Source organism: Muscardinus avellanarius (assembly GCF_963383645.1).
Source record: "Muscardinus avellanarius genome assembly, chromosome: 12".
Lineage (NCBI taxonomy): Eukaryota > Metazoa > Chordata > Mammalia > Rodentia > Gliridae > Muscardinus > Muscardinus avellanarius.
In genome coordinates this window covers 40,836,499-40,862,409 of record NC_137798.1, presented here as the reverse complement: position 1 = coordinate 40,862,409, position 25,911 = coordinate 40,836,499, and the positions used below count along the sequence as shown (strand labels likewise).

Genomic DNA, 25,911 nt, shown 5'->3' with positions numbered 1-25,911 from the left:
AACGGCCTCAAGCTACTTAGTGAGGTCCTTTGCAACTCAGTGAGACACTGTTTCAAAATAAAGAATAAAAAATAGGGCTGGGAGTTTAGCTCCAAGGTAGAATGCCCCTGGGTTCTATCACCAGTACCACCAAGAAACAACAACCACCAAAAAAAAAAAAAAAACTGCTGCTTGCTGTAAATTGTGGCATACACTGTAATCCCAGTACATGGGAGGCTGAGACAGGAGAATTGCATGTCTAAGGCTAGCCTCAGCAACTTAGCAACACCCTCCCTATTTAAATAAAAAAATTAAGCCGGGCGTGGTGGCGCACACTTGTAATCCCCGCGCTTGGGAAGCGGAGACAGGAGGATCCCACAGGTTTGAAGCCAGCCGCGCTGGCTTAAGAAACCCTGTTTCCAAATAAATTATAAAAAAAAATAGGTCTGGGAGTGTAGCCCAGAGGCAGAAGGGTTCCATCCCCAGTACCACAAAAAAAAAAAAAAAAAAAAAAGGCTCAGGGTATAGCTGAGGTAGACAAACAAAAAACCACCCTGAAATTGCCCAGAAACAGACCTCAGTTTATAAAAAAATTCTAATGTATGATAAAATTTAGTACCACAAACCAAAAAGGCAACTAAAACAACAACAACAAAACAAAACAACAACAAAAAAACTAAACAAGTTGCCAAAGAGCAATGGGCTCATCTCTTTACCACAGTTAGAGCTCAGAATCTGCAGGAGCCCACCAGGATGAGGCATTGTAGAATGAAGGCCTTGGCTCACATGCCAGTTTCAAAGCCAACACTATCATTTACTATTCGTTCATTAAGCGATATCTGTAGTTTAGGTTTGGGGCTAAGTTCGCTAAATTCCTTAAGCCAAGGACACTTGTATTTCTGTCAACAAAATGATTAAAGCTACTATGTGAAGATAGTGAATACTTTAGCCTGCATATATTAAAATCTCACCACTTAAAATTGGAGGTAAAGAAGAGAGGATACGATTATCTTCCAAAAGCACTGTTTTTATTTATACAGAGTCCTACTACGTCAATGGTAAGAAGAGTTTGGGAACGGTTCCTTTTTACAGCCAGGGACCTCAAAATGTTGGTCTGTTGTTACCAAACATACAAGCTTGGCGTCTTGGATTTGGTAAAACCATGACAACATTTAGTCTCTCTCTGCTAGAGCAACAAGGTGAGCATCAATCTCAGCTTCTGTAAGAATCCTGGAAGGCAAAAGGGCAAGAAAACCACTGTTTACTCTCAAAGGCTATTTTTTACGGAAAATTTCAAAAGTAAGATAGTATAATGAACTATCTTATCCCATGTACCTACCATCCAACTTCAATCACCAATTTATAACCAATCTTTTATTTATTATTATTTTTGTACTGAAGATTGAACCTAGGGGCAATCTACCTCCAGGCTACACTCCCAGCCCCATATTTCAATTTTTATTTTGAAACACGATTTTGTTAGCTTCATGGGTCTCAATATTTGCTGAGGCTGTCCTCGAACCTACAATCCTCCTGTCTCAGTCTCCAACATACTAAGACTCCAGACGTGTGCCACTATGCCTGGCTTATAACCAATCTTTTACAAATTTATATACCTAACTACTCTTCTCTTATTTTGTAGAAATTCCCAGATATTATATCAACTTCATCTATATAAAAATAGTCTACCTCTTTGATAGATCTAGAATTAATTCTTTTGGAGGCAAAAACTTTTAGTTATAGCAGAGACAGAAAATACCTCAACTAAATAAAAAGCTAAACTATTATTTTATTTATTTATTTATTTGCCATACTGGGGATGGAACTCAGGGGCATTCAACCTCCAAACTAAACTTACCTCAGCCCTATTTTTTTTTAATTTTTTATTGGTGCATTATATTCATGTATCATATTGGGGTAAAAAAACTTGTGTGTACATACATGTACACATCACCGATTTAACCCCTACCCAATTCCCATCCCTCCTTCCCTTGCTTGGCTTAGTGGTTGACTTCGATATGTTTAAGTACATTGTGTGCTTTAGAGAATTTCCTTCTTCCCCCTCCCATCTCCTCATTTAGGTTGTCTTGTTTGCTCCTCTATAGGATTTCCTTTTTCATCTAGAGTTCCTCCTATGAACCATTTCTCCTCAGCTCTCACATATTATGGAAAACATCTGATTTCGTATTTTTTGTGACTGACTAATCTCACTTAGCATAATGTCCTCCAGTTCCATCCATTTCCCTGAAAATGATCCCTATTTTTTATTATTTTGAAACAGGGTCTCACTGAGTTGCAAAGGACCTCACTAAGTAGCTGAGGCTGGCTGCAAACCAGGATCCTCCTCTCAGCCTCCCAAATGCTGGGATTACAAGCCTGCGCCACCACAGCTGGCTAAGCTAAACTATTTTTAATGTGTTCTATTTAGCTCCAATGTTGAAATGCCATTTAATAAAATTTGTTTGTAAAAGCCAAGATGAAAATTCATTTAGGTACTTGATTTCATGAAAATAAAAATTATAATTCTATGAATAGTCTACAAGTCAGATGGTGTTTAATGTTGAACATATGACATTTTCTAAATGCTATCTGCCTTGAAACTAATGAACTGCAACATTGTTGATGTAACCTATTATTGCTGGACTTCTAAAAAGTGAAATTTGTCAGAATGACATTTTTAGTACAACTTGGGTCATTATTAAACACTTTATGTAGTTGTTGATGCTTATGATATATATATTCTAGTTATTTCAGTAGATTATCACAGAACTTATACATGGTACAGGGATTTTTTTTTGGTGGTACTGGGGGTGGAACCCAGGGGCTTTCTACCTCCAGACTATGCTCCCAGACCTATTTTATATTTTATTTGGAAACAGGGTCTCACTAAGTTGCTGAGAGCCCCACTAAGTAGCTGAGGCTGGCTTCAAACCTGTGTGATCCTCCTGTCTCAGCCTCCCAAGGTGGGGATTACAAGTGTGTGCCACCACACCCGGCTCTGGTACAGGGAATTTGGAAGACACAGGTTTCTTATTGCACACACAAGTGCACGTGTGTGTATATGGGTGATACTGGACACTGAACCCAAGGATGCTCTAACACTAAGCTACATTCCCAGTCCTTTGTTTTTTGAGACAAGGTCTTATTAAGTTGCCCAAGGTCGGCTCAAACTCTAAATACTCCAGCTTCAGCCTCCCATGTAGCTAGAACAATAGGAACTTACCATGGTACTTGGTTATTTTATTTATTGTACTAGGGATTGAACCTAGGGACCCTCTTCCTTGGAGCTACACCCTAGCACCCCCCCTTTTTTAACTTATTTTTGTGGTACTGGGGATTGAACCCAGGGGCATTCACCTCCAGGTTATACTCCCAGCCCTATTTTATTTTTATTTTAAAATAGGATCTTGTGAGGTTAATGAGAGCCTCACTGTTTGCTAAGACCGTCCTCAAACCTGTAATCTTCCTGTCTTTGCCTCCCAAGTACTAGGATTATAAGCATGCACCACCACACCCAGATTATTTTTCGTTTTGAAACAGTTCTAAAACAGGCTATTTTAGAATCTGTGATTCTCGGCCTTCCAAGTACTGGGGTTACAAATTTGTAGCACCGCACCTGATGAAAAGGTTATTCGGTGTCACCTCTGATGTTATGTCTTAAAGAGATGCTAGTGAAGCTGGACCTGGTGACGCGCACTTGTAATTCCAGTACTTGGGAGGCTGAGAAAGGAGGATCCAGGACCGTGGCCAGCCTCCGCTACTTAGTGAGGCACACTGCAACTTAGCGAGACCCTGTTTCAAAAATAAAGGGTAAAAAATTGGGCTGAATGTAAAGCTCGAAGGTAGACTGCCCCTGGGTTCAATCCACAGCACCACAAAAAGAGAGAGAGAAAGAGAGAGAGAGAGAGAGAGAGAGAGAGAGAGAGAGAGAGAGAGAGAGAGAGAGAGATGTTAGTAATTTTTTTTCCCCCTAGTGCTGGGAATCTAGGGCCTCAAGCATGCTACTCTAGGGTAAGCACTCTACCACTAGGCTATGCTACCTCCAGTCTTACAATAAATTAAAACATCTTTCAAATGTTAAAAAAAAAGTCAACTATAAGCATAGTTCAAACCCCTCACCCTCACCAAGTTATAGGACAAATGGACCCAAAAGTATCCTTCGTTCTAGTCTGTAATTTTAGCACTTACCAATTTTCTTTTTCACAGTACTGGGGATGGAACCCAGGGCCATTCTACCTCCGAGCTACACCCCAGCCCTAGTTTTTATTCTTTATTTGGAAACAGGGTCTCACTGAGTTGCAGAGGGCCTCACTAAGTAGCTGAGGTTGTCCTCGAACTGCGATCCTCCTGTCTCAGCCTCCCAAATGCTGGGATTGCAAGCATGCGCCACCACACACCGCTAACAACATTTCTTTAAATGCATGGCTGACAATATAACTTACCTGAATTTAGGATTTTCAACTGTAACTACTCCAACTTCTATTTCTGAAGGTTTGAAATCAATTGATAGAACAGTAGACAAGCATGTAATTGCAGTCTATAAAAAAATAATATCAACATTAAAACATAGTATCTTTCAAAGGTTCCAAGGTTTTCTCAAGTTTATAATATAGTTCTATAACCACATACTAACAGATTACTAATTGTAATGTGTCACCTGTCAAGGACAATAAACTTGTTTCTAGTAAGTCAACCCTACATTAAGGGGGCAGATCAAACAGAACAGGATGCTTTATATAAACTTCTTTTTTTGCTAACTATAAGCATTATGTGGAAAACACTATGGTCAAGTGTGAAATGAAGAGAGGCTGACGAAGATGACACATTACACCTTCAAGGAGTTTAGAGTAGAAGCAATTCCCCTCCCCTCTCATGGCACTGGGGATTAAACCCAGAGGCATTCTGCCTTTGAGCTGTACCCCTCAGCCTGATTTTATTTCTTATTTAGAAACAGGGTCTTGGTAGGTCAGTGAGAGTTTTACTGCTCGCTGAGGCTGTCCTCGAATGTGTGATACTCTGGTCTCAGCCTCCCAAGTACTGAGATTACAGGTGTGTGCCACCGTGTTTAGCCTTAGTAGAAAAAATTTAAGAATATTTAAGTGGCTTTATATCTGATTTTTTATTATGAATTACAATTTAAAAATCTTTAAGAAACATTTAACGAACACATAGGATCTTCCAGATGAAAACTAACTTTCCCTTTTTAGTATAAGATAAACTGCCAACCAAATGAAATATGTTTTAATTTATTTATTATTTATTTCTTTGCTGGAGATTGAACCCAGGGGCATTCTACCTCCAAGCTACACCCCCAGCCCTATTTTTTATTCTTTATTTTGAAACTGGGCCTCACTAAGTTGTGGATGGCCTCACTAAGATGCTGAGGCTGTCCGCAAACACGAATTCTCCTGTCTCACTCAGTCTCCCAAGTACTGGGATTACAAGCATGTGCGACCACGCCCAGCTTAATTTTATTTTTTGTGGCACTAGAGATCGAACCCAGGGGCATTCTACCCTCTGAGCTATACCCTCAGCCCAATTTTATTTCTTACTTGGAAACAGGGTCTCACTAAGTTGTGGAGGGCCTTGCTAAGTTGCTAAATTGACGGCCAAAATAATGAATATCATTACCTATGTAACACTAATTAAATATCTTATACCTTTTGTAGATAATAAATTTCCTCTTTCTCAGTAGTATCACAGGTGTTGGTAAGGTATTGTTAATCATTATTTTGGCCATCAATTTAGCCATCAACTAAACATCTCAGCTTCCCAAGTATTGGAATTATAAGCATGTGCCACCATCCCTGGCTTTATAAGTTTTTTTTTTTTTTTTTGGTGGAAGTAGAGATTGAACCCAGGGGCATTCTACCTTGAACTACATACCCAGCCCTATTTTTTATTCTTTATTTTGAAACAGGATCTCACTAAGTTGCAGAGAGCCTCACAAGTTGCTGAAGCTGGCCACGAACCTGAGATCCTCCTGTCTCAGCCTCCCAAAAGCTGGGATTACACACCACATCCGGCTTAAAAATTTTAAATAGTAGTCTTTCTTTCCTCATTTATCAGAAGCATGTTAGTCTTCAGAAGGGCTTTAATTCCAGTTCTTTACTTCCAAAATTCTACAAAAGTTTTGTTGGCAGTAAGAGGCTTCTTTACAATCTAAGGTTACTAAATATTTGTGTACGAATTTTTGCTTGTTCAGTGAATTAAAAATTTTCCAACCAAAATGAGCCCAATGGAAAACTAGTTCTACTTTTGCATTTCAGATATATTTTTTTCTGCCAAGTCATTCTGTCAGCATGTTATTTTACTAGGAAGAAGTACACTTCCCTGATTTTTTTTTTTTTTTTTCAGTACTAGGGATGGAACCCAGGGGCATTCTACCTCTGAGCTACACCCCCAGCCCTATTTTTTATTCTTTATTTTGAAACAGGGCCTGAGTTGCAAAAGGCCTCACTAAGTAGCTGAGGCTGTATGTGAAACGTGATCCTCCTGTCTCAGCTTCCTAAATGCTGGAATTACAAGTGTGTGTCACCACGTCTGGCTCCCTGAGAATTTGGTGTGTGACTATTTTTCTTTCAAAAGAGCTCTGTTACTGACTCTAACCTTTTCACTTTTGTTATCATTAAGCTTAAACCTAATTTAAGTCTGTCAATCAAAGCAGCCATGCAAATCTTTGGCCTGGTTTTGATTCTCACTTTTATTTATATTTTCTAATTTTATCATGTATTCCTTTGAAAGCTGTTTCAAATACATTATGAAATAAGACAGAAATTAAGTGAATAAAACCAGTCCTCATTTTCCTATGTCAGCTGAATGACTTCAATTTTACTATTAACAATCTTGGATTACATCCTATAAATCAGGAAAAGACCTCATAGACTATCAGTTAGGCAAAGCTCCTCACTTCTATATAGCAGAAAAAACATCAACTCCCTTTGGTTAACTTACCTCCACGGTCTGTTCAAATGTCCAATCAAATTTCTTCTTCACCTTTTTTTCAAGAAAGCTGGTCGACTCAGTCTGTTTGACTCCTGCTGCAGTGGCTTTGAAGCCACAGTAGTAACCTGCAGGGTCGCACTTGTACACCTGCGGGCCTTGTTCTTCATCTATGCCAATTAAGATCATACCTAAAAGGGAAGACCCTAATTAAATATCTTATACCTTTTGTAGACAACAAACTTCCTCTTTTGCAGTAGTGTCACATAGGTATTGCTAATCATTATTTTGGCCATCAATTTTATGACCTTTTGGGGTTTTTTGCAGTACTAGAGATGGAACCCAGGGGCATTCTACCTCCGAGCCATACCCCAGCCCTATTTTTTAATTCTTTATTTTTGAAACAGAGTCTCACTGAGTTGCAAGGGCCTCACTAAGTAGCTGAGGCTGTGTTCAAACTGCGATACTCCTATCTCAGCCTCCCAAATGCTGGGATTACAAGCATGTGTCACCACACCTGGCATTTATGACATTTTCTGCTTTAAGAAAACTGATAAAATATAAGTATCACCACAGATAAGTTAGGTAAAAGTTAACCTTTCATTTCACAAAAAGATGCACTATAGTTTGTTTTTTCCTGCGGGGGGGGGGGGGTTACTGGGGGTTGAACCCAGGGGCATGTACTTCTGAGCTACACTCCGAGCCCTATTTTTTTTTTTTTAATGGTACTGGGGTGGAACCCAGGGGCGTTTCTACCTCTGGGCTATACTCCCAGACCTATTTTACTCATTCATTCATTCGCGGGTCTGGGGATGGAACCCAGAGGCTTTTGACCTCCAAGCTACAACCCCTGCCCAATTTTTTTATTCTTTATTTTGAAACAGGGTCTCACTAAATTGTGGAGGGCCTCACTAAGTAGCTGAGGTTGTCTACGAACCACGATCCTCCAGTCTCAGACTCCCGAATGCTGGGATTACAAGTGTGCGCCACTAAGCCCAGCTAATTTATACTTTATTTGGAAACAGGGTCTCACCAAGTTGCTGAGAGCCTCACTAAGTAGCTGAGGCTGGCTTCAAACTTGTGGAATCCTGTCTTAGCCTCCCAAGCACTGGGATTACAAGCGTACTCCACAATGCTGGCTTATTCTTTGTTATTTTATTAATTTATTTTTTGTTGATCTGGGGATGAAACCCAGGGGCATTCGACCTTCGAGCTACACCCCCTGCCCTATTTTTTATCCTTTTTTGAAACCAGGTCTCACTGAGTTGCAAAGGGCCTCACTAAGTAGCTGCCCGCAAACCACGATACTCCGGGTCTCAGCCTCTCGGATGCTGGGATTACAAGCCACCACGCCTGGCTTTTTATTCTTTATTTTGAAACAGGGTTTCACTAAGCTGTGGAGGGCCTCACTAAATAGCTGAGGCTGGCCACGAAATTGTGATCCTCCTGTCGCAGCCTCCCAAATACTGGGATTACAAGTGTACACCAACCACCATGCCCAGCTTGTATTGTAAGTTTTTAAGAAATGTTTGAATATTATAAATGTAATTTAAAATTTTTCCAGTTGTTATTATTTCTCAAAGCATGTTTATTTGAGCCCTAATTCTTTATGATGTTACCTGGTCAACACATTTGAAAAACACCTTTATCTCTTGCTCTAAAATGTTTTGTTGTAAGCCGGGCATGGTGGCGCACGCTTGTAATCCCCGCACTTGGGAGGCTGAGACAGGAGGATCACACAGGTTTGAAGCCAGCCTCAGCTACTTAGTGAGGCTTTCAGCAACTTAGTGAGACCTTGTTTCAAAATAAAATATAAAATAGGGGTGGGAATATAGCCCAGAGGTAGAAAACCTCTGGGTTCCACCCCCAGTACCACAAAAAAAAAAAAGTTTTGTTGTAAACTGTTAGAAACCCTACTTAAGCCGGGCGTGGTGGCACACGCTTGTAATTCCCATGCTTGGGAGGCTGACACAGGAGGATCGCACAGGTTCAAAGCCAGTCTCAGCTACTGAGTGAGGCTCTCATCAACTTAGTGAGACCTATTTCCAAATAAAATATAAAATAGGTCTGGAAGTATAGCCCGGAGGTAGAAAAGCCACTGGGTTCCACACCCAGTACCACCCAAAAAAAAAGAAAAAAAGAAAAAGAAGCCCTACTTTAACTCAATAGTTCTATTTATTTGACCAAGGCCTACTTTTCTTCTTTTCTGATTTAAGAAATTCCTATTAAGGAATGGAGCTAACAGTGTATAACACACTCTGGGAATGCTGTGACGAATGCACTTCCCTTAGGAGCTACCTGCTCACTTTTACATTGCTCATATTTGTTACTGTTGGTATATACCCCTCTAAAGAGTATGTACAAAAAAAAAAAAACCTCTAAATTCTGTGTAACTTTAGTACCACAAATCTGTTACCATATTATGGATATAAAACATCATCATCATTGCCAGGCGTGGCGGCGCACACTTGTAATCCCCACGCTTGGGAGGCAGAGACAGGGGATCGCGCAGGTTCGAAGCCAGCCGCGCTGGCTTAAGAGACCCTGTTTCCAAATAAAAATATATAAAAAATAGGTCTGGGAGTGTAGCCCGGAGGTAGAAGGGCTTCCAGAAACCCCAGTACCACAATAAAAAAAAAATCATCATCAAACTTCTTCCTACTCAGAGCAAGTAACAAAGTATTAAAGTAATGACTTTCTCTCTCTTTCTCCCCTTTCTTCCTTTCTTCTTTGTCTTGTCTTTTCTTTTTTTGTACTGGGGATGGAACCCAGGGCCATTCTACCTCCGAGGTACACTTCCAGACCTACTTTTATTATTTATCTTGAAACAGGGTCTCACTGAGTTGCAAAGGGCTTCACTAAGTAGCTGGGGCTGGCGTTGAACCCCGGGACCCTCCTGCCAGCCTCCCAAGTACTGGGATTGCAAACGTGCACCATCACTACCAGCTAGTATTTCATTTTGAAGTGTCTGTGAGACAGGGAAGAAGGGAATGTGTTAAAATACTGCATGAACTAACTGGCATTGGCATACCCATAACAAGCGAGGCCATTTACGCATATTACCTAGACACAGCCGAGAGGGAAAAGAACCACAGACAAAACACAGTTAACAACAACATTTAAAGGATCAGCAAAAGAGGAGGAGCTAAAGAAACTAAGGAGGAGAACCTTATTTAAGAAATCAAGGGAAGAGCTGGGCGTGGTGGCGCATGCTTGTCATCCCCGCGCTTGGGAGGCTGAGGCAGGAGGATCACACAGGTTTGAAGCCAGACTCAGCTACTTGGTGAGGCTCTCAGCAACTTAGTGAGACCCTGTTTCTAAATAAAATATAAAATAGGGCTGGGAGTATAGCCCAAAGGTAGAAAGCCTCTGGGTTCCACTCCCAGTACCACCCAAAAAAAAAAAAAAGAGCCTAAAATACTATTGTAAAATTTGCCCTTCAGCCTTGATTTATTATATTGTCCTATTTTATTCAATTTCTAAACCACATGCTCTAAACCCAAGTGTTACTTACATATCTTTATAAATGTTCTCTTAAAATGTTGTAGTTCATAGATTAGGGAGACTTCTTAGCATACTTACAACAACCAAGCGGCCTCATTTCAGCATTCTGTGTGTAGACTTGAGAAATGTCAGCGATTCTTTTACACAGCATGTCCACAGGAATCTCATAGCCATACTTGTATTTCCAATTAGCTGCCTCATAACGTGCCCTCTGTACCTGGGATCTGCTGTCAGCTTACAGCATTAAAACAAACAAACAAAACAACAAAAAAGGTTTATTTACTTTATGTGGTACTGGGGATTGAACTTCAAGGCATTCTACCTATTAGCTACATACCTAGCTCTTTTTTCTTTTTTAGTTTTACCTTGAAATAGGGCCTTGTTAGGTTGATGAGAGTCTCACTACTTGCTGAGGCTTTCCTACAATCCTCCTTTCTCAGCCTCCCAAGTACTAGGATTACAGGCATGTCCCACTACGCCCAGCTAGGTTTCCTCTTTTTTTTTTTTTTTTTTTTTTGGTGGTACTGGGGTTCCTGGAAACCCTTCTACCTCCAGGCTACACTCACAGACCTATATATATATATATATATATATATATTTTTTTTTTTTTTTTTTTTTTTTTTTTAAATTTGGAAACAGGGTCTCTTAAGCCAGCGCGGCTGGCTTTGGACCTGCGTGATCCTCCTGTCTCCGCTTCCCAAGCGTGGGGATTACAAGCGTGCACCACCACGCCCGGCATTAGGTTTACCTCTTTTAAAGTAAAGAATGAACCTGAAAGCCAGAAAAATTTTCTACCATATGTATCTTTATCAATTTCTCCACTGTGAATTAAGGAAAGCTTTTAAAACGGGGTCAGAGCTGGGCGTGGTGGTGCATCCCTGTAATCATAGTACCTGGGAGGTTGAGACAGGAAAATCACAAGTTTGAGACTAACCTCAGCAACTTAGCGAGGTCCTGAGCAACTTAGTGAGACCCTGTTGCAAAATAAAAAATAAAATAGAGCTATGATGTACTTCAGAGGTAAAATGCCCCTTGGTTTAATCCCCAGTATAACACATACACATGGGTCACTATGGCTGCTTCTGCCAATGAACACCGTGTGACTCAGCAACAAGTACATGGTAAGAAAGGAAAAAACTTAAAAACATGGAGCTCAATATACCAACCTACTCATTTATGCTAACACTTCACCAACAGTCAAAATAGTTTCTGCAAGTACCTAACAGTTCTCAAAAGACCAAGCTTTAAGGAAAGAATAATCTCACTTGATCTTTGTTTTTAGGTTTAAATTCCCTTAAGAATACAAAACACAAACCCAAAATAGGTTTTATAATTCTCACCCACTTATAACCAGGGTCATGACTACCAGATTTGAGTGGATATGACTTCAGTTTCCTTAAATACTAACCACATCTGAAATAGAGCATCTATGAGAAGGGCCTCAGCCTAGCTTCCCCAACAGTTACATAAAGACCTAAATCCATTATATTTGTGATTTCAAAAAAACACACCATACCCTTAAAATATCAACACTAACTTTAGAAAACTGCAACTATATTCATACCACCTTAAAATCAATCACTAAAAGTAATTTTAAAATTAATACAAAGGAACGGGGTATGGTGGCACATTTCTGTAATCTGTTACTTGGGAGGCTAGGGCAGGAGGATTGCAGGTTTGAGGCCAGCCTCAGCAATTTAGCCAAGACCCTGTTTCAAAATAAAAAAACAAGCCAGGTGTGGTGGCAAGTGTTTGTAATCCCAGTACTTGGGAGGTTGAGACAGGAAGATCAGTTTGAAGCCAGTTGCAGGAACTTAGTGAGGCCGCCAGCAACTTAGCAAAACCATTTCCAAATAAGAAAAATAAAAAATAGGGCTGGCAGTGTAGTTTAGAGGTAGAAGCCCCAGGGTTCCATCCCCAGGGGATGAAAAAAAAAAAAAATGGGCTGGGGGTATAGCTCAAAGGTAAAATGCTCTTGGGTTCAATCCCTGTATCACAAACAAAGGCACATCACAGAGCAGGGCACAATGGCACATGCCTGTAATCCCAGCTACTTGAGGATTACAAGTTTGAGGCCAACTTGGGTAACTTAGAAAAACTATTTTAGAGGATCACAGGTTCAAGGCCAGACTCAGCTACTCAGTGAGGCCCTCCAAAACTTAGTTAGACCCTATCTCAAAATAAAGAATAAAAGTAGGCTGGGGGTGTAGCTTAGAGGCAGAATGCCCTTGGGTTCAATCCTCAGTTTCTGCATAAAAAAAAAGAAAACAAAAAAGGCTGGGTGTGGTGGCACACACTTGTAATTTCAGCATTTGGGAAGCTGAGACAGGATCGTGGTTTGTGGACAGCCTCAGCTACTTAGTGAGGCCCTTTGCAACTCAGGGAGAGCCTGTTTCAAAATAAAGAATAAAAAATAGGGCTGGGTGTATAGCTCAGAAGTAGAATGCCCTTGAGTTCCATCCCCAGTACAGAAAGAAAGAAAGAAAGAAAGAAAGAAAGAAAGAAAGAAAGAAAGAAAGACAGACTCAAAAAATATAGCTAGGTATTGTGGCACATGCTTGTAATCCTAGTACTTGGGAGTCTGAGACAGGAGATAGGAGGATCACAGGTTCGAGGACAGCTTCAGCAAGTAGGGAGACTCTCATGAACCTACGGAGACCCTGTTTTCAAATAAGAAATAAAACTAAGGCTGGGTGTATAGCTCAGAGGTAGAATGCTCCTGAGTTAAATTCCTGGTACCACACACACAAAAAAAGCTTATATATATATATATATATATATATAAATAAACACCTAACTGATTACCTGTCATTCCAGTCATCACACAGCCAATGTTTTCAGTTATCTTGAATAAGTGAGTCACTGTGCTAGAGTCCAATAATTTGTCCTAATAAACAAAATAAATCAAGACAATTTTTTTAAAAAAACCACAGGTCTCTTTGCAGTCACAAAAAGTTTTATGAAGCTGGACGTGATGGTGCATGCTTGTAATCCCAGCATTTGGGAGGCTGAGACAGGAGGATTGTGGTTTGCAACTCATCAGACCCTGTTTCAAAATAAAGAATAATAGGGCTGGGGATGTAGCTTGGAGGTTGAATGTCCTGAGTTTCATCCCCAGTACTGAAAAAAAAAAAGTTTTATGAAACTATAAAAATAAACTATATAAAGAGTTTTGTCCATTTTACAGTTAAAAAACAGGTGTGAAGCTGAGCACAATAGTGCACACCTGTAATATCAGTACTTGGGAGGCTAAAACAGGAAGACTGTAGGTTTAAGGAAAGCCTCAGCAATGGAGCAAGACTTTCAACAACCTAGTGAACCCCTATTTAAAAATTAAAAGAAATAAGTTGGGTGTGGTGGTGCACGCTTGTAATCCCAGCATTTGGGAGGCTGAGACAGGATGATCACGGTTCGTGGCTAGCCTTAGCTACTTAGTGCGGCCTCCTGTAACTTGGGGAGGCCCTGTTTCAAAATAAAGAATATAAAATAGGGCTGGGGTGTAGAGCTCAGAAGTAGAATGCCCTGGGTTCCATCCCAATACTTAAAAATAAATAAAGAAATAAAGCCAGGTATGGTGGCACACACTTGCAATTTCAGTACTTGGAAGACTGAGATAGGAGGATTGCAGGTTCACAGCAACTTAGTTAAGGCCATCCTCAACTTAGTGAGACCCTATTTCAAAATAAAAAATAAAACAGAAGTAGAAGGCCCCTGGGTTCAATCCCCAGTACCATAAAAAAGAAAAAGTGTTATGGTGTAGCTCAGAGGTAGAGTGCCCCTGGGTTCAGTCTCTAGTAATACACACACACACACACACACACACACACACACACACACACACACACAGGGGAGGGGGGTAGAAGACAACTTTTTTCCCCTTTTCTTGATATTCTTCCTGTGGGCTTACCAAACTTGTCTCAAAGTCCCGGAAGACAAAAGACTTAGAAATCCCATTGTGCTTATAATCATACCACAAAATTTAACATGCTACTTCTGTCTATTCAGATAAACCGTATATAAATTCTCAGTAACTACTCCTTGAATGACTAATAGGAAAGCAAGTCAAAGCAAAAATAATGTTAACGCATGTAGATAGTAATACACTTTTATATGCACTCATGAAAAGGTCTACTTGGACAGTATTACTTACAGGTACTTTCTTCTGTGTAACAATTACTGCACAATCTTTCCCTCTGACAGCTACTGATGTAAGGCCGCCCTGGTTGATAGCCTTAAAAGCATATTCTGGAAAACAAAATGAGGTTTTTAAGAGGTAGAATAATTTATCATAGATTCATACAATGGAATAAAAAATAGTCACTAAAAAGAATGAGGTCAAGCTGGGTGTGGTTGCATACACCTGCAGTCCCAGTATTTGGGAGACTGAGACAGGAGGATTACAGATTTGCCGCACCTTATAATGAGGTCCGCAGCAACTTAGTAAGACCTTGTTTCAAAATAAAAATTAAAATGGGGCTGAGGGGTAGCTCTGTGGTGGAATGCCTCTGGGTTCAATCTCCAATAACACAAACACATACACACACAATGAGGTCAAGCTCTATGAACATGGAATGATATCTAAGACGTGGAAAGTCAAAATAATAAAACAGCTATCATAGTTAAAATCAATTTCATATCTTTTTACTTTCATTTTAGGGAAATTATTTTCGTTAGGCTAAAGTACAGAAATCCCAACAAAGTTTTTTTTTTTTTTTTTTTTTTTTGGTGGTACTAGGGGTGGAATCCAGAGGCTTTCTACCTCCGGGCTATACTCCCAGACCCTTTTTTTTATTATTTGATTTGGAAACAGGGTCTCACTAAGTTGCTGAGAGCCTCACTAAGTAGCTGAGGCTGGCTTCAAACCCGTGTGATCCTCCTGTCTCAGCCTCCCAAGCGCGGGGATTACAAGCGTGCGCCACCACGCCCGGCTTCCCAACAAAGTTTTTGGGGTTTTTTTGGTGGTTTTTTTTTTGTGTGTGTGTGTGGTACTGGGGTTCCTGGAAGCCCTTCTACCTCTGGGCTACACTCCCAGACCTATTTTTACATTTTTATTTGGAAACAGGGTCTCCTAAGCCAGCACGCGTGGCTGGCTTCGAACTTGCGTGATCCTCCTGTCTCTGCCTCCCAAGCGTGGAGATTACAAGCGTGCGCCACCACACCCGGCTCCAACAAAGTTTTGATTTAATCAATTTGTGTCCATATCTGGGGTAAGGGCATGTATGCCTAAGGCAAATTTCCCATTTTTTTAACTCACAGTTCGAGAGCAATACATGCTAAACTCTCACAGAAAACTCAAATCCTTTTGGCCTGAATAATTAAGAGAACAGTTTGGGGCAACCATAGCAGCTAGAGAGTGAGGGAGAGCGAGTGCTAGTGAGACAGAGCCTCGATTTCAATAAGTAAACATTGCTCAAATGTCTGGCTGATTTTTTTTTTTTAATTTACTGGGGATTGAACGTAGGGACAATCTACCTCCAAGTTACACATCCAGCCTTATTTTTAATTCTTTATTTTGAAACAGGGTCTCATTAAGTTGAGGAGGGCCTCAGGAATTAACTGAGGTTGGCCGTGAACCTGGGAGTCTTCCAGTTTTAGCCTCCCAAGTATGTCTGGCTGATTTCACAACCACATATGTATAAGGCAGTCTCTGAGTACCCTAGCTAAGGATAAAAGAACTAAAATAAAGCTGGGTATGGTAGTGAGACCCTATTTCCAAATAAAGTATAAAATAGGTCTGAGAGTATAGCCCAGAGGTAGAAAGCCCTTGGGTTCCACCCCCAGTACCACAAAATAAATAAATAAATAAATAAATAATAATAATAATAATAATAATAATAATAAAAACAGGGCTAAGGGTGTAGTCTGGAGATAGAATGCCCCTGGGTTCAATCTCTAGCATCACATATACACACAAGAAAAGTGAGATGTGAGATGCCACCCAAGAGACAGACGTTATAGCTTTAGATTAATCAAATTAATTACCTACAAAAAAAATAAGTCTTACTCTTTGGAGGAATATAACAGAATCCAGATGCTTCACAACATCTGCAAATATCCAGGATACAGTCTAAAACTACTCAACATACAAAAAAGAAAACAAATCAAATCAAACTAAAACCCTAAACCAAGCCAGGTGTGGTGGTGCACACTTGTAATCCCAGCACATGGGAAGCTGAGACAGGAGGATCGCAGGTTTGCAGCCAGCCTCAGCTTACTTAGTGAGGCCCTCCGCAGCTCAGTGCGACCCGCTTTCAAAATAAAGAATAAAAAATAGGGAAGGGGTATAGCTCGGAGGTCAAATGCCACTGGGTTCCATCCCCAGACCAAAGAAGGAGGAGGAGGAGGAGGAGGAGGAGAACAACAACAACAACAAATAGGGTGCTGGGCTTGGTGGCACATGCTTGTAATCCCAGCATTTGGGAGGCTGAGACAGGAGGATTGCAGTTCACAGACAGCCTCAGGTACTTAGTGAGGCTCTTTGCAACTCAGTGAGACCCTATTTCAAAATAAAGAATAAAAAATAGGGCTGAGGGTATAGCTCGGAGGTAGAATGTTCCCTGGTTCCAGCCCCAGTACTAAAAAAAAAAAGAGTCTTGCTAAGTTACTGAGAGTATCACTAAATTACTGAGGCTGTCCTTGAACCTGCAATCCTTCTGTCTCAGCCTCCCAAGTACTAGAATTAGTACTAGTACTAATAAGCTACCATGCCAAGTCAAAGTGCTACTTCTAAATTTCATTTACAAACTGTCCTTTCCAATCTCTGTCTCTCTGCTAGTCCATTTCTCTGGCGCTTCCTATCAGGAGGCTCCCATCTTAGACTCAAGGAGGAAGTCCTCACAACCAGTTGGCAGGAAATCCAAGAGACCAATCCTCTCCTTTGCCAAACCCATCCAGCAAAGAATCAGCAAGCAGAAAATGGAGTTTAAAAGCCAGACTTACCAGGTAAGCACATACTTGTAATCTTGGCTATGTGAGAGGCTGAGGCAGGAGGATGGCAAGTTAGAAGACATCCTGGGCAACTTAGCAATCTCAAAATAAAATAAAGGGCTGGCAATGCAGCTCAGTGATAAGAGTGCCTGCCTAGCATGTGCAAAGTCCTGGGTTCAATCTCTAGCACACTCACACACTTTGTTTGTTTGTTTGTTTGTTTGCGGTACTGTGGAAGGAACCCAGGGGCCTTCTACCTCCGGGCTACACTCCCAGGCCTATTTTATATTTTATTTGGAAACAGGGTCTCTTAAGCCAGCTGAGGCTGGCTTCGAACCTGTGCGATCCTCCTGTCTCAGCCTCCCAAGCGTGGGGATTACAAGCATATGCCACCATACCCGGCTTCTCATACACATTTTAAAGTAAAATAAAAAGGGCTGGAGGTGTAGCCTAACAGTAGAGCACCTGCCTCAGCAGTAGAGCACTTGCCTATCATGTATGAGAGCCTGAGTTCAATCCCTAGCACAAGGCATCCATACACACGTAGCCAGAGTTAGGTGTGGTGGCACACACCTGTAGTCCCAGTACTTAGAGGCTGAGAAAGGGTCAAGGCCAGTATCAGCAATTCAACCACATTCTGTTTTCAAAATATAAAGGGCTGGGGAGGGGAGAGCTCAGAGGTAGAATTCCCCTGGAGTTAATCCCCAATTAAAAAAAAGAAAAAAGCAGGGCATGGTGGCACATGCTTGTAATCCCCGCGCTTGGGAGGCAGAGACAGGAGGATCACGCAGGTTCGAAGCCAGCCACGTGCGCTGGCTTATGAGACACTGTTTCCAAATAAAAATGTGAAAATAGGTCTGGGAGTGGAGCCCAGAGGTAGAAGGGCTTCCGGGAACCTCAGTACCACCAAAAAAAAAAAAAAAAAAGAAAGAAAAAGAAAAGTCTGAAAAAAGAAAAGTAGCCAGACTTAATTTGGTCAACCAGAGCCTTAGTTACCAAACTAGTAATTTAAGAAATACTTAAAATTAGAAATTAAAAAATTCTTATTGTGTATATTTAAAGATTTCAACATAATGTTGTAATATACAAGCGAGGTGCCCTAAAATTAAGTACCCCCCCAATTCACTGCTGGGATATGAACCCGGGGCCTGATCCTTATTAGATATCACTGAGCATCACCCCTAGTTCTGAAATTAAATTTCAAACATAGATTGCTCTACAATTTTTAGCACATACATGTTTAAAATGACATACTTGCATACATATATTTAAAATTTTCCCCCCAATAGTTACCAGAGTATAAAATTTAAACAAAAGCCAGGCATGGTGGCACACACTTGTAATCCCAACATTTGGAAGACAGACAGGAGGATCGCAGTTCGCAACCAGCCTCAGCTACTTAGTGAAGCCCTCTGTAACTTAGTGAGATCCTGTTTCAAAATAAAGAATAGCCAGGTGTGGTGGCACACACTTGTAATCCCAGCATTCGGGAGGCTGAGACTAGAGAATCACGGTTCACAGACAGTCTCAGCTACTTAGTGAAGCTCCCCAACTAAGTGAGACCCGGTTTCAAAATAAAGAATAAAAAATAGGGCAGGGGGTGTACCTCGGAGGTAGAATGCCCCTGGGTTCCAGCCCCAGACCCCCCCCAAAAAAAAAGAATAAATGAGTAGGGCAGAGGGTGTACCTCGGAGGTCAAATGCCCCTGGGTTTTAGATCCACAAAAATAAATAAATAATCAAGCAAGCAAGCATGAAATAGGTCTGAGAGTATAGCCCAGAGGTAGAAAAGGTCCTGGGTTCCACCCTCAGTACCACACACACACGAAATTAAACAAAAAAATCTTTCTGGGAACACTGTCACTGTTATAATTTACTTATAAATTTTGTTTATAATTACGGTTAACATAACTTTAAATTTATATCTCTATCAATTTTAGGCTACATTTATTTAAGAGCTGAGTGTGGTGGTACATACCTACCAGTACTTGGGAGGCTGAGACAGGAGGAACACAGGTTCAAGAGTTTCAGCAAGCAGTCAGACTTTCATCAACCTAGTGATTCTTAGTTCCCAAATAAGAAATAAAATTGGGCCGGGCGTGGTGGCGCACGTTTGTAATCCCCGCGCTTGGGAGGCAGAGACAGGAGGATCGCGCAGGTTCGAAGCCAGCCGTGCATGCTGGTTTAGGAGACCCTGTTTCCAAATTTTAAAAAAATGTAAAAATAGGTCTGGGAGTGTAGCCCGGAGGTAGAAGGGCTTCCAGGAACCCCAGTACCACCAAAAAAAAAAAAAAAAAAAAAAAAAAGAAGAAGAAGAAAGAACCTTTATTTATTTTGGAGCTAAGGATCAAACCCAGGGCTTCAGGCATGCTAGGTAAGTGCTCTCTATCACTGAGCTATACCAACTCCTATATAAATATATATTTTGGTGGTACTGGGATGAAACCCAGGGGCATTCTACCCCCGAGCTATACCTCCAGCCCTATTTTTTTATTCTTTATTTTGAAACAGAGTCTCACTGAGTTGCAAAGGGCCTCACTAAGTAGCTTAGGCTGTCCATAAACTGTGATCCTCATGTCTCAGCCTACCAAATGCTGGGATTACAAGAATGCGCCACCACGCCCAGCAAACTCCTACATTTATTTTTTTGAGTCTCAATTATGAAAAGCGAAGAAGATTGTTACTTTCCCACTAAGTTTTTCTTTCTCCATTTTTGTTATATTGCTTTCCTGCTGTCAAAGTTAATAATTTGGAGCCAGGTATAGTAGTGCAGGCTTGTAATCCCAACATTTGGGAGGCTAATACAGGAGGATTGCGATTTGTGGCCAGCTTCAGCTACTTAGTGAGGCTCTTTGCAACTCAGTGAGACCCTTTTTCAAAATAAGAAATAAAAAATAAGGCTGGGGGTATAGCTCAGAGGTAGAAAGCCCCTGGGTTCCATCCCCAGTACTGAAAAAAAAAGTTAATAATTTGCACTTCATAATTCTTAGTTGTCCCCCCCCCCCACGGTACTGAGGATGGAACCCTGGGGCATTCTACCTTAGAGCTACAGCCCCAGCTCCATTTTTAACTATTTTGAAACAGGGTTTCACTGAGTAGCTGAGGCTGCCCACGAACCATGATCCTCTTGTCTCAGCCTCCCAAATACTGGGGTTACAAGCGTGCACCACCATACCCGGCTATTCTTAAATGTTTTGTCTTTGGAAGATTCTAAAGTTTATAAGCCAATAAAACACCATGATTACAATATTATGATATGTATATATATTTCACTGGAGAACTAAGGATGGGTGGCGCCCAAAACAAGAAATATTCTATGTCTATAGAGCTACTCATTTATTTTTTCCCCTTGTGGTACTGGGAGTGGAACTCAGGGGCTTTTCTACCTCCAAGCTATACTCCCAGACCTTTTTTAGAAACAGGGTCTCACTAAGTTGCTGAGGCTGGCTTCGAACCTGTGTGATCCTCCTGTCAGCCTCCCAAGTGCTGGGATTACAAGCATGTGCCACCACGCAAGGCAAACTACTCATTTAAAGACAAAAAAAAAAAAAAAAAAAACAGGCATGGTGGTGCACACTTTTAATCTCAGTATTTGGGAGGCTGAAAGAAGAGGATTGTGCAGTTTGGAAGCCAGCCTCAGTTATTTAGTGAGACTCTGTTCCCAAATAAAATATAAAATAGGTCGAGGAATGCAGCCCGAAGGTAGAAGACCCCTGGGTTACATCCCCAGTACTGGGGGTGGGGGGGGGCAAACAACCAGGCACCTCATAACATTTACTGAGCATTTTGTAGCAGGCACCACTAAACATTCTACATACATTGTCTTATTTAATCCTCAAAACAACCCTAGAAGGAGGAATTATTAGCTTCAATTTTACAAAAAGAAATAAAGTAAAGGCTATGTAACTTGCCCGGGTTAGCTAGTACTGAGCAGAGCAGGGATCTGAACCCAGGTATGGTTAGAGGGCCTGAACACTCCACTACGAGACTGCTTGCTCATACTGTTCTTTCACTTTCTTTTTCTTAAAAATGTCTAGTCAAAGCCCTGAATAGCAGGGATGTATAATTCAATTAGGCAGAGATTAAAATCACTGTGTACAAGCCAGGCGTGGTGGCGCACGCTTGTAATCCTGGCATTCGGGAGGCTGAGACCGAAGGATCAAGGTTCACAGACAGCCTCAGCTACTTAGTGAGGCCCTCCGCAACTTAGTGAGACCCTGTTTAAAAATAAAGAATAAATAATAGGGCAGGGGGTGTAGCTCAGAGGTTGAATGCTCCTGGGTTCCATCCCCAGGCGAAAGAAAGAAAGAAAGAAAGAAAGAAAGAAAGAAAGGAAAGAAAACCAATGTGTACAAAAGAAAACTTTTTTTTTTTTTTTTTTTGGTGGTACTGGGGTTCCTGGAAGCCCTTCTACCTCCAGGCTACACTCCCAGACCTATTTTTACATTTTTATTTGGAAACAGGGTCTCCTAAGCCAGCGCGCGTGGCTGGCTTCAAACCTGCGTGATCCTCCTGTCTCTGCCTCCCAAGCACAGGGATTACAAGCATGTGCCACCACGCCCAGCAAAAGAAAACTGTTTAAAACTCAGAAATAAAACACTCAAAACAAAAAATTCTTGGAGAATTATTGTTTCTTTGTTCTAACTCTGATTATGTTTTTTCAACTAACTGAAGCTTAAAAGGTTACTGAAAGCTGGGTATGGTGGCACACGCTTGTAACCCAGTACTTGGGAAGCTGTAACACACACACACACACACACACACACACACACACACACGATTACTAAGCCAGGCATGGTGATGCACATATGTAATCTGTAATCGCAGTACTTGGGAGGACAAGACAGGAGGACTGCAGGTTCAAAGCCAAGCTCAGCGAGGCAAGATTCCTGTTTTCCAAATAAAAATAAAATTGGACTGGGGTGTAGCTCAGAGGTAGAATGCCCCTGAGTTCAATCCCCAGCAATATACACACACCAAAAAAAAAAAAAAAAAAAAAAAAAAAAAATGAGCATATAGCTCAGAGGTAGAAGATACTATTCCTTGACACATTATATATGTTATGTGGTGTTATATTGGACAAATTTCACCAAGCTATCTGTGTGTACAGAGAAGGTGGGTACTGGAGACTGAACACAGGGGCACTCTTAACATTGAGCTACACCTCCAGCCCTTTTTATTTTCATTTTTCATTTTGAGACAGGGTCTTGCCAAGTTTCCCAAGGTAGCCTCCAACTTGTGATCCTGTTTCAGACTCCCAAGTACTGGGTTTACAAGCATGCACCACCAAGCCTGACATGTTTTCTTCTTTTAATTAACTATGTTTGTGTGTGGCGCTAGGGATTGAGCCCAGGGTCTCATTGATACTAGGCAAGTACTCTACTACTAAGCTACATATCCAGTGTTCAAGTTATCTTTAGCCCTATTTTTAAAAGAACCTCATCTATAGGTCAGCTCTCTTATGATTTCTAAGCAAGATGATATCACTGTCCTTGTTAAAACACTGAAGTATTAAGTTTATTTAAAAGAAAAACTATTATGGACCAGATGTTAGAACCATGCTATTCTGACACTAAATTCTCCATGGCAAAAGGTCATAACCAAAAGTCCACACTATTACAATTCAAAAGAATATATTGAGTAACTGGTAACTATTTTAGGTTTCTTTCCACTAAAGGTGATATTTAGTAAACAAGTAGTACCCAAAATCTCATTTGCAATTCAAAACCAGCTTTGAAACTTTGAGCATTCAAGTAGCTGTTGGCTTAAAGAGAATGCCAGTTTAAGAGTGTCTGTATTGCAGCAGGGCATGGTGGCGCACGCTTGTAATCCCTGCATTCAGGAGGCTGAGACAGGAAGATCTCGGTTAGTGGACAGTCTCAGCTACTTAGAGAGGCCCTTTGCAAATCGTTGACACCTTGTTTCGAAATAAAGAATAAAAATTAGGCCTGGGAGTGTAGCTCGGAGGTAGACTACCCTTAGTTCCATCCCAATACTGCAAAATAAATAAATAAATAAATAAATAGCTGTATTCCTAGAAGCCACTCACTTTACCAGTTTTCCAAAGAGATCTTGAACTCAAGATACTTGAAAACTGGCACTTTTCATTTTGCTTTTTATCTGTTTGCCTTCTTAACTGTCACTCCTTTTAAGCTGTGAGCTTTGATTATGGAAATGGTGTAACATCTGCTTCTGTACCCCCTAACTACCAATGTCTGGCACACAGGAAGCTCTGAATGCGTGGAATTAACCACAGGACAATAAAGTTCATGCTCCAAACAAAGGAAAACAGAACTGGGGCATTTAATTGAGAAGACCAATTGTTTTCTTGAGAGAAGACACTGGTCCTACTCGGGACAGAATGGAACTGAAGGGCCTGAGGAGGCCGGAGGCCAGGCATTGCAATCCCGCCTTAACTCTTTTTGTGTCCAGGCGGTGCGGCGCTCGCAGAGGAGCCAGGCTTGCGTTGCAGCCTTCGGGCCCCAGAGCCTGCTTTCACCGGAGGAAGGAACACCGCGGGACTCCCCCTGGCCTCGGCCCTTCTCCCTTCCCTGCTCCAGCCCCGCTTTAGCCCCAATTAAACTCCAGCCGCGTCTGCCTGCACCAGGCCGAACCATGACAGGGCAATTCGGAGGGACCACAGGAGGACCTGGTTCACTCACCAACTTGGTAGAGCCGGCCCTCGGGAGAAAAAATAGTAATGTGGCGGTCAAAACCAGCGCTGGAACCACGGGACATGTTGGTGCACCCACTCCTTCAAACACCTGGGCCCCGCAGCTCCCGCACTCGGCGCACAAACCCCTCCCGGAAGCTGCGGAGACTGCTTCCGGGGCACCGGCCGGTCCCCTTCCGCTCTGGCACGCCGCACGCAGACCTCCCAGCTCTGCAGTTCCTACTGGCCCCGGGCGTTCTGAGGCCCCGCCCCCTGGGCCCGGCCTTCGCAGTGCGCCTGCGCGTGCGCGGGGCTTGCGGCTGGGTTTGGGGCGGACGGCGCGGCGGCGTCCCGGGGTCTTTGGGGTTTAGTCTGGGTCGTGGACAGGTGGTAGCAGGGATGTAGAAGCTTTCTGGGGCCCTGGAGTGGTGTTTTGCCTGTCCGTGTGACCTAAGTGGACTGTGTAATCTTCACGTTTCTGGGTAGCGGTGGCGGCCGTCCTGTGTCTGACGCCAGCGCCGGCTTATTCTGCCTAACCTCTACCTGACTCGCCGCTTTTTTTGCGGCCCGGGAGGATTGCAGCAGCAGCCTCAGCGACGGTCAGACTTGGGCACCGAGCGGGGAGGGTGCAAATGGCCCCTGGAAAGAACCGAGCCTTCTACCGGGCGTGGTGGCCCACGCTTGTAACCCCCGTACTTGCGAGGCTGAGACAGGAGGATCGCGGGTTCGCGGCCAGCCTCAGCTACTTAATGAGCCCCTCCGCAACTTAGACCCAGTTTCAAAATAAAAAGTAGGGTTGGGAGTGTACCTCGGAGGTAGAATGTCCCTGGGTTCAATCCCCAGTACCGCCAAAAAAAAAAAAAAAAATATATATATATATATATATATATATATATATATATATATATATATATATATATATGTTTTTTCTTCTCGCTTAGCAAATCTTCCCTTGGACAGCAGCCCCGATGATTTTTGTCCTCAATGGAATTGAGGTTTAAATTTGGTAACGGAATCCTGAGGTTAAGCAGCTTTGATTAGTAATGAACAATATCGGAAGGGATGGATGGGACCTACAGCTGACTAGTTTTGAATGGATTCATAAAATTCTAGAGCCCGACGTGGTGGCACATGCTTGTAATCCCAGCGCTTGGGAGGCTGAAACAGGAGAATCGCACAGGTTCGAACCCAGCCTTAGCTACTTAGTGAGGTTCTTAGCAATTGAGTGAGACCCTGTTTTCAAATAAAGTATAAAATAGGTCTGTGAGTATAGCCTGGAGGTAGAAAGCCCCTGGGTTCCACACCCAGTACCACCAAAAAAAAAAAAAAAAAAAGTAATTCCAAGAAGGCAAAGAAAGTCATTTGGGGGAAAACAGCAGGTGGCTTTTCAAATTGTGCCAATTTTTATTTTATCCCAAGGCACAGTCCTGTTTGAGAAATATAAAACATAATGCATAACTTTAGGTTAATTTTTCTGCTAGATAAAAATGGTTTGTGCACTACACCAAAGTTTTTGGCACTTCAATGCAAAAAAAAAAAAAACTCATAAAAGGAATTCCAATTTCTTAAGAGTGCTTTTTAAAAATAAATTGCTATTTTACTAACTTGAAAAACACCATCCCAAAGTGAAACATGGTTAAGAAATAGTAATGCAAACAGCCTCTCTGGAACACAGGGTACTTTCCAGCTTTAGTTCCCAAGTGTACTGATAAGAATTGTTCCTTGCTTCTGGTTCAGGTCCCTACTTGGCAGGATCAACTCCTGACCTTTTGAGGACTTTTTGTTTTCTCAGACTCAGAGAGCCTGGTGTACTGTGATCCCTACCGTTTGCTTGAATAATCTAGGTGCAAGGAGTTCTCTGTAATTGCTGGGAGGATGAACTAATTTAGTCCCTCATCCTTAGCAGCC

The 25,911-nt window shown here is 41.8% G+C and overlaps 1 protein-coding gene across 1 annotated transcript; it reads right to left on the bottom strand.

Moving 5' to 3' along the window:
* Positions 1 to 1,027: 1,027 nt before the first annotated feature.
* PSMA6 (proteasome 20S subunit alpha 6) lies at positions 1,028 to 24,089 on the bottom strand (the record flags this gene model as incomplete). Its single annotated transcript, XM_080707292.1, has 7 exons — positions 1,028 to 1,209; positions 4,422 to 4,516; positions 6,934 to 7,112; positions 10,504 to 10,659; positions 13,231 to 13,312; positions 14,576 to 14,670; positions 24,014 to 24,089. 7 exons carry the CDS (start codon positions 24,087 to 24,089, stop codon positions 1,152 to 1,154), a joined length of 741 nt encoding a protein of 246 aa, XP_080563418.1. The 3' UTR covers positions 1,028 to 1,151.
* Between the last annotated feature and the right edge of the window lie 1,822 nt (positions 24,090 to 25,911).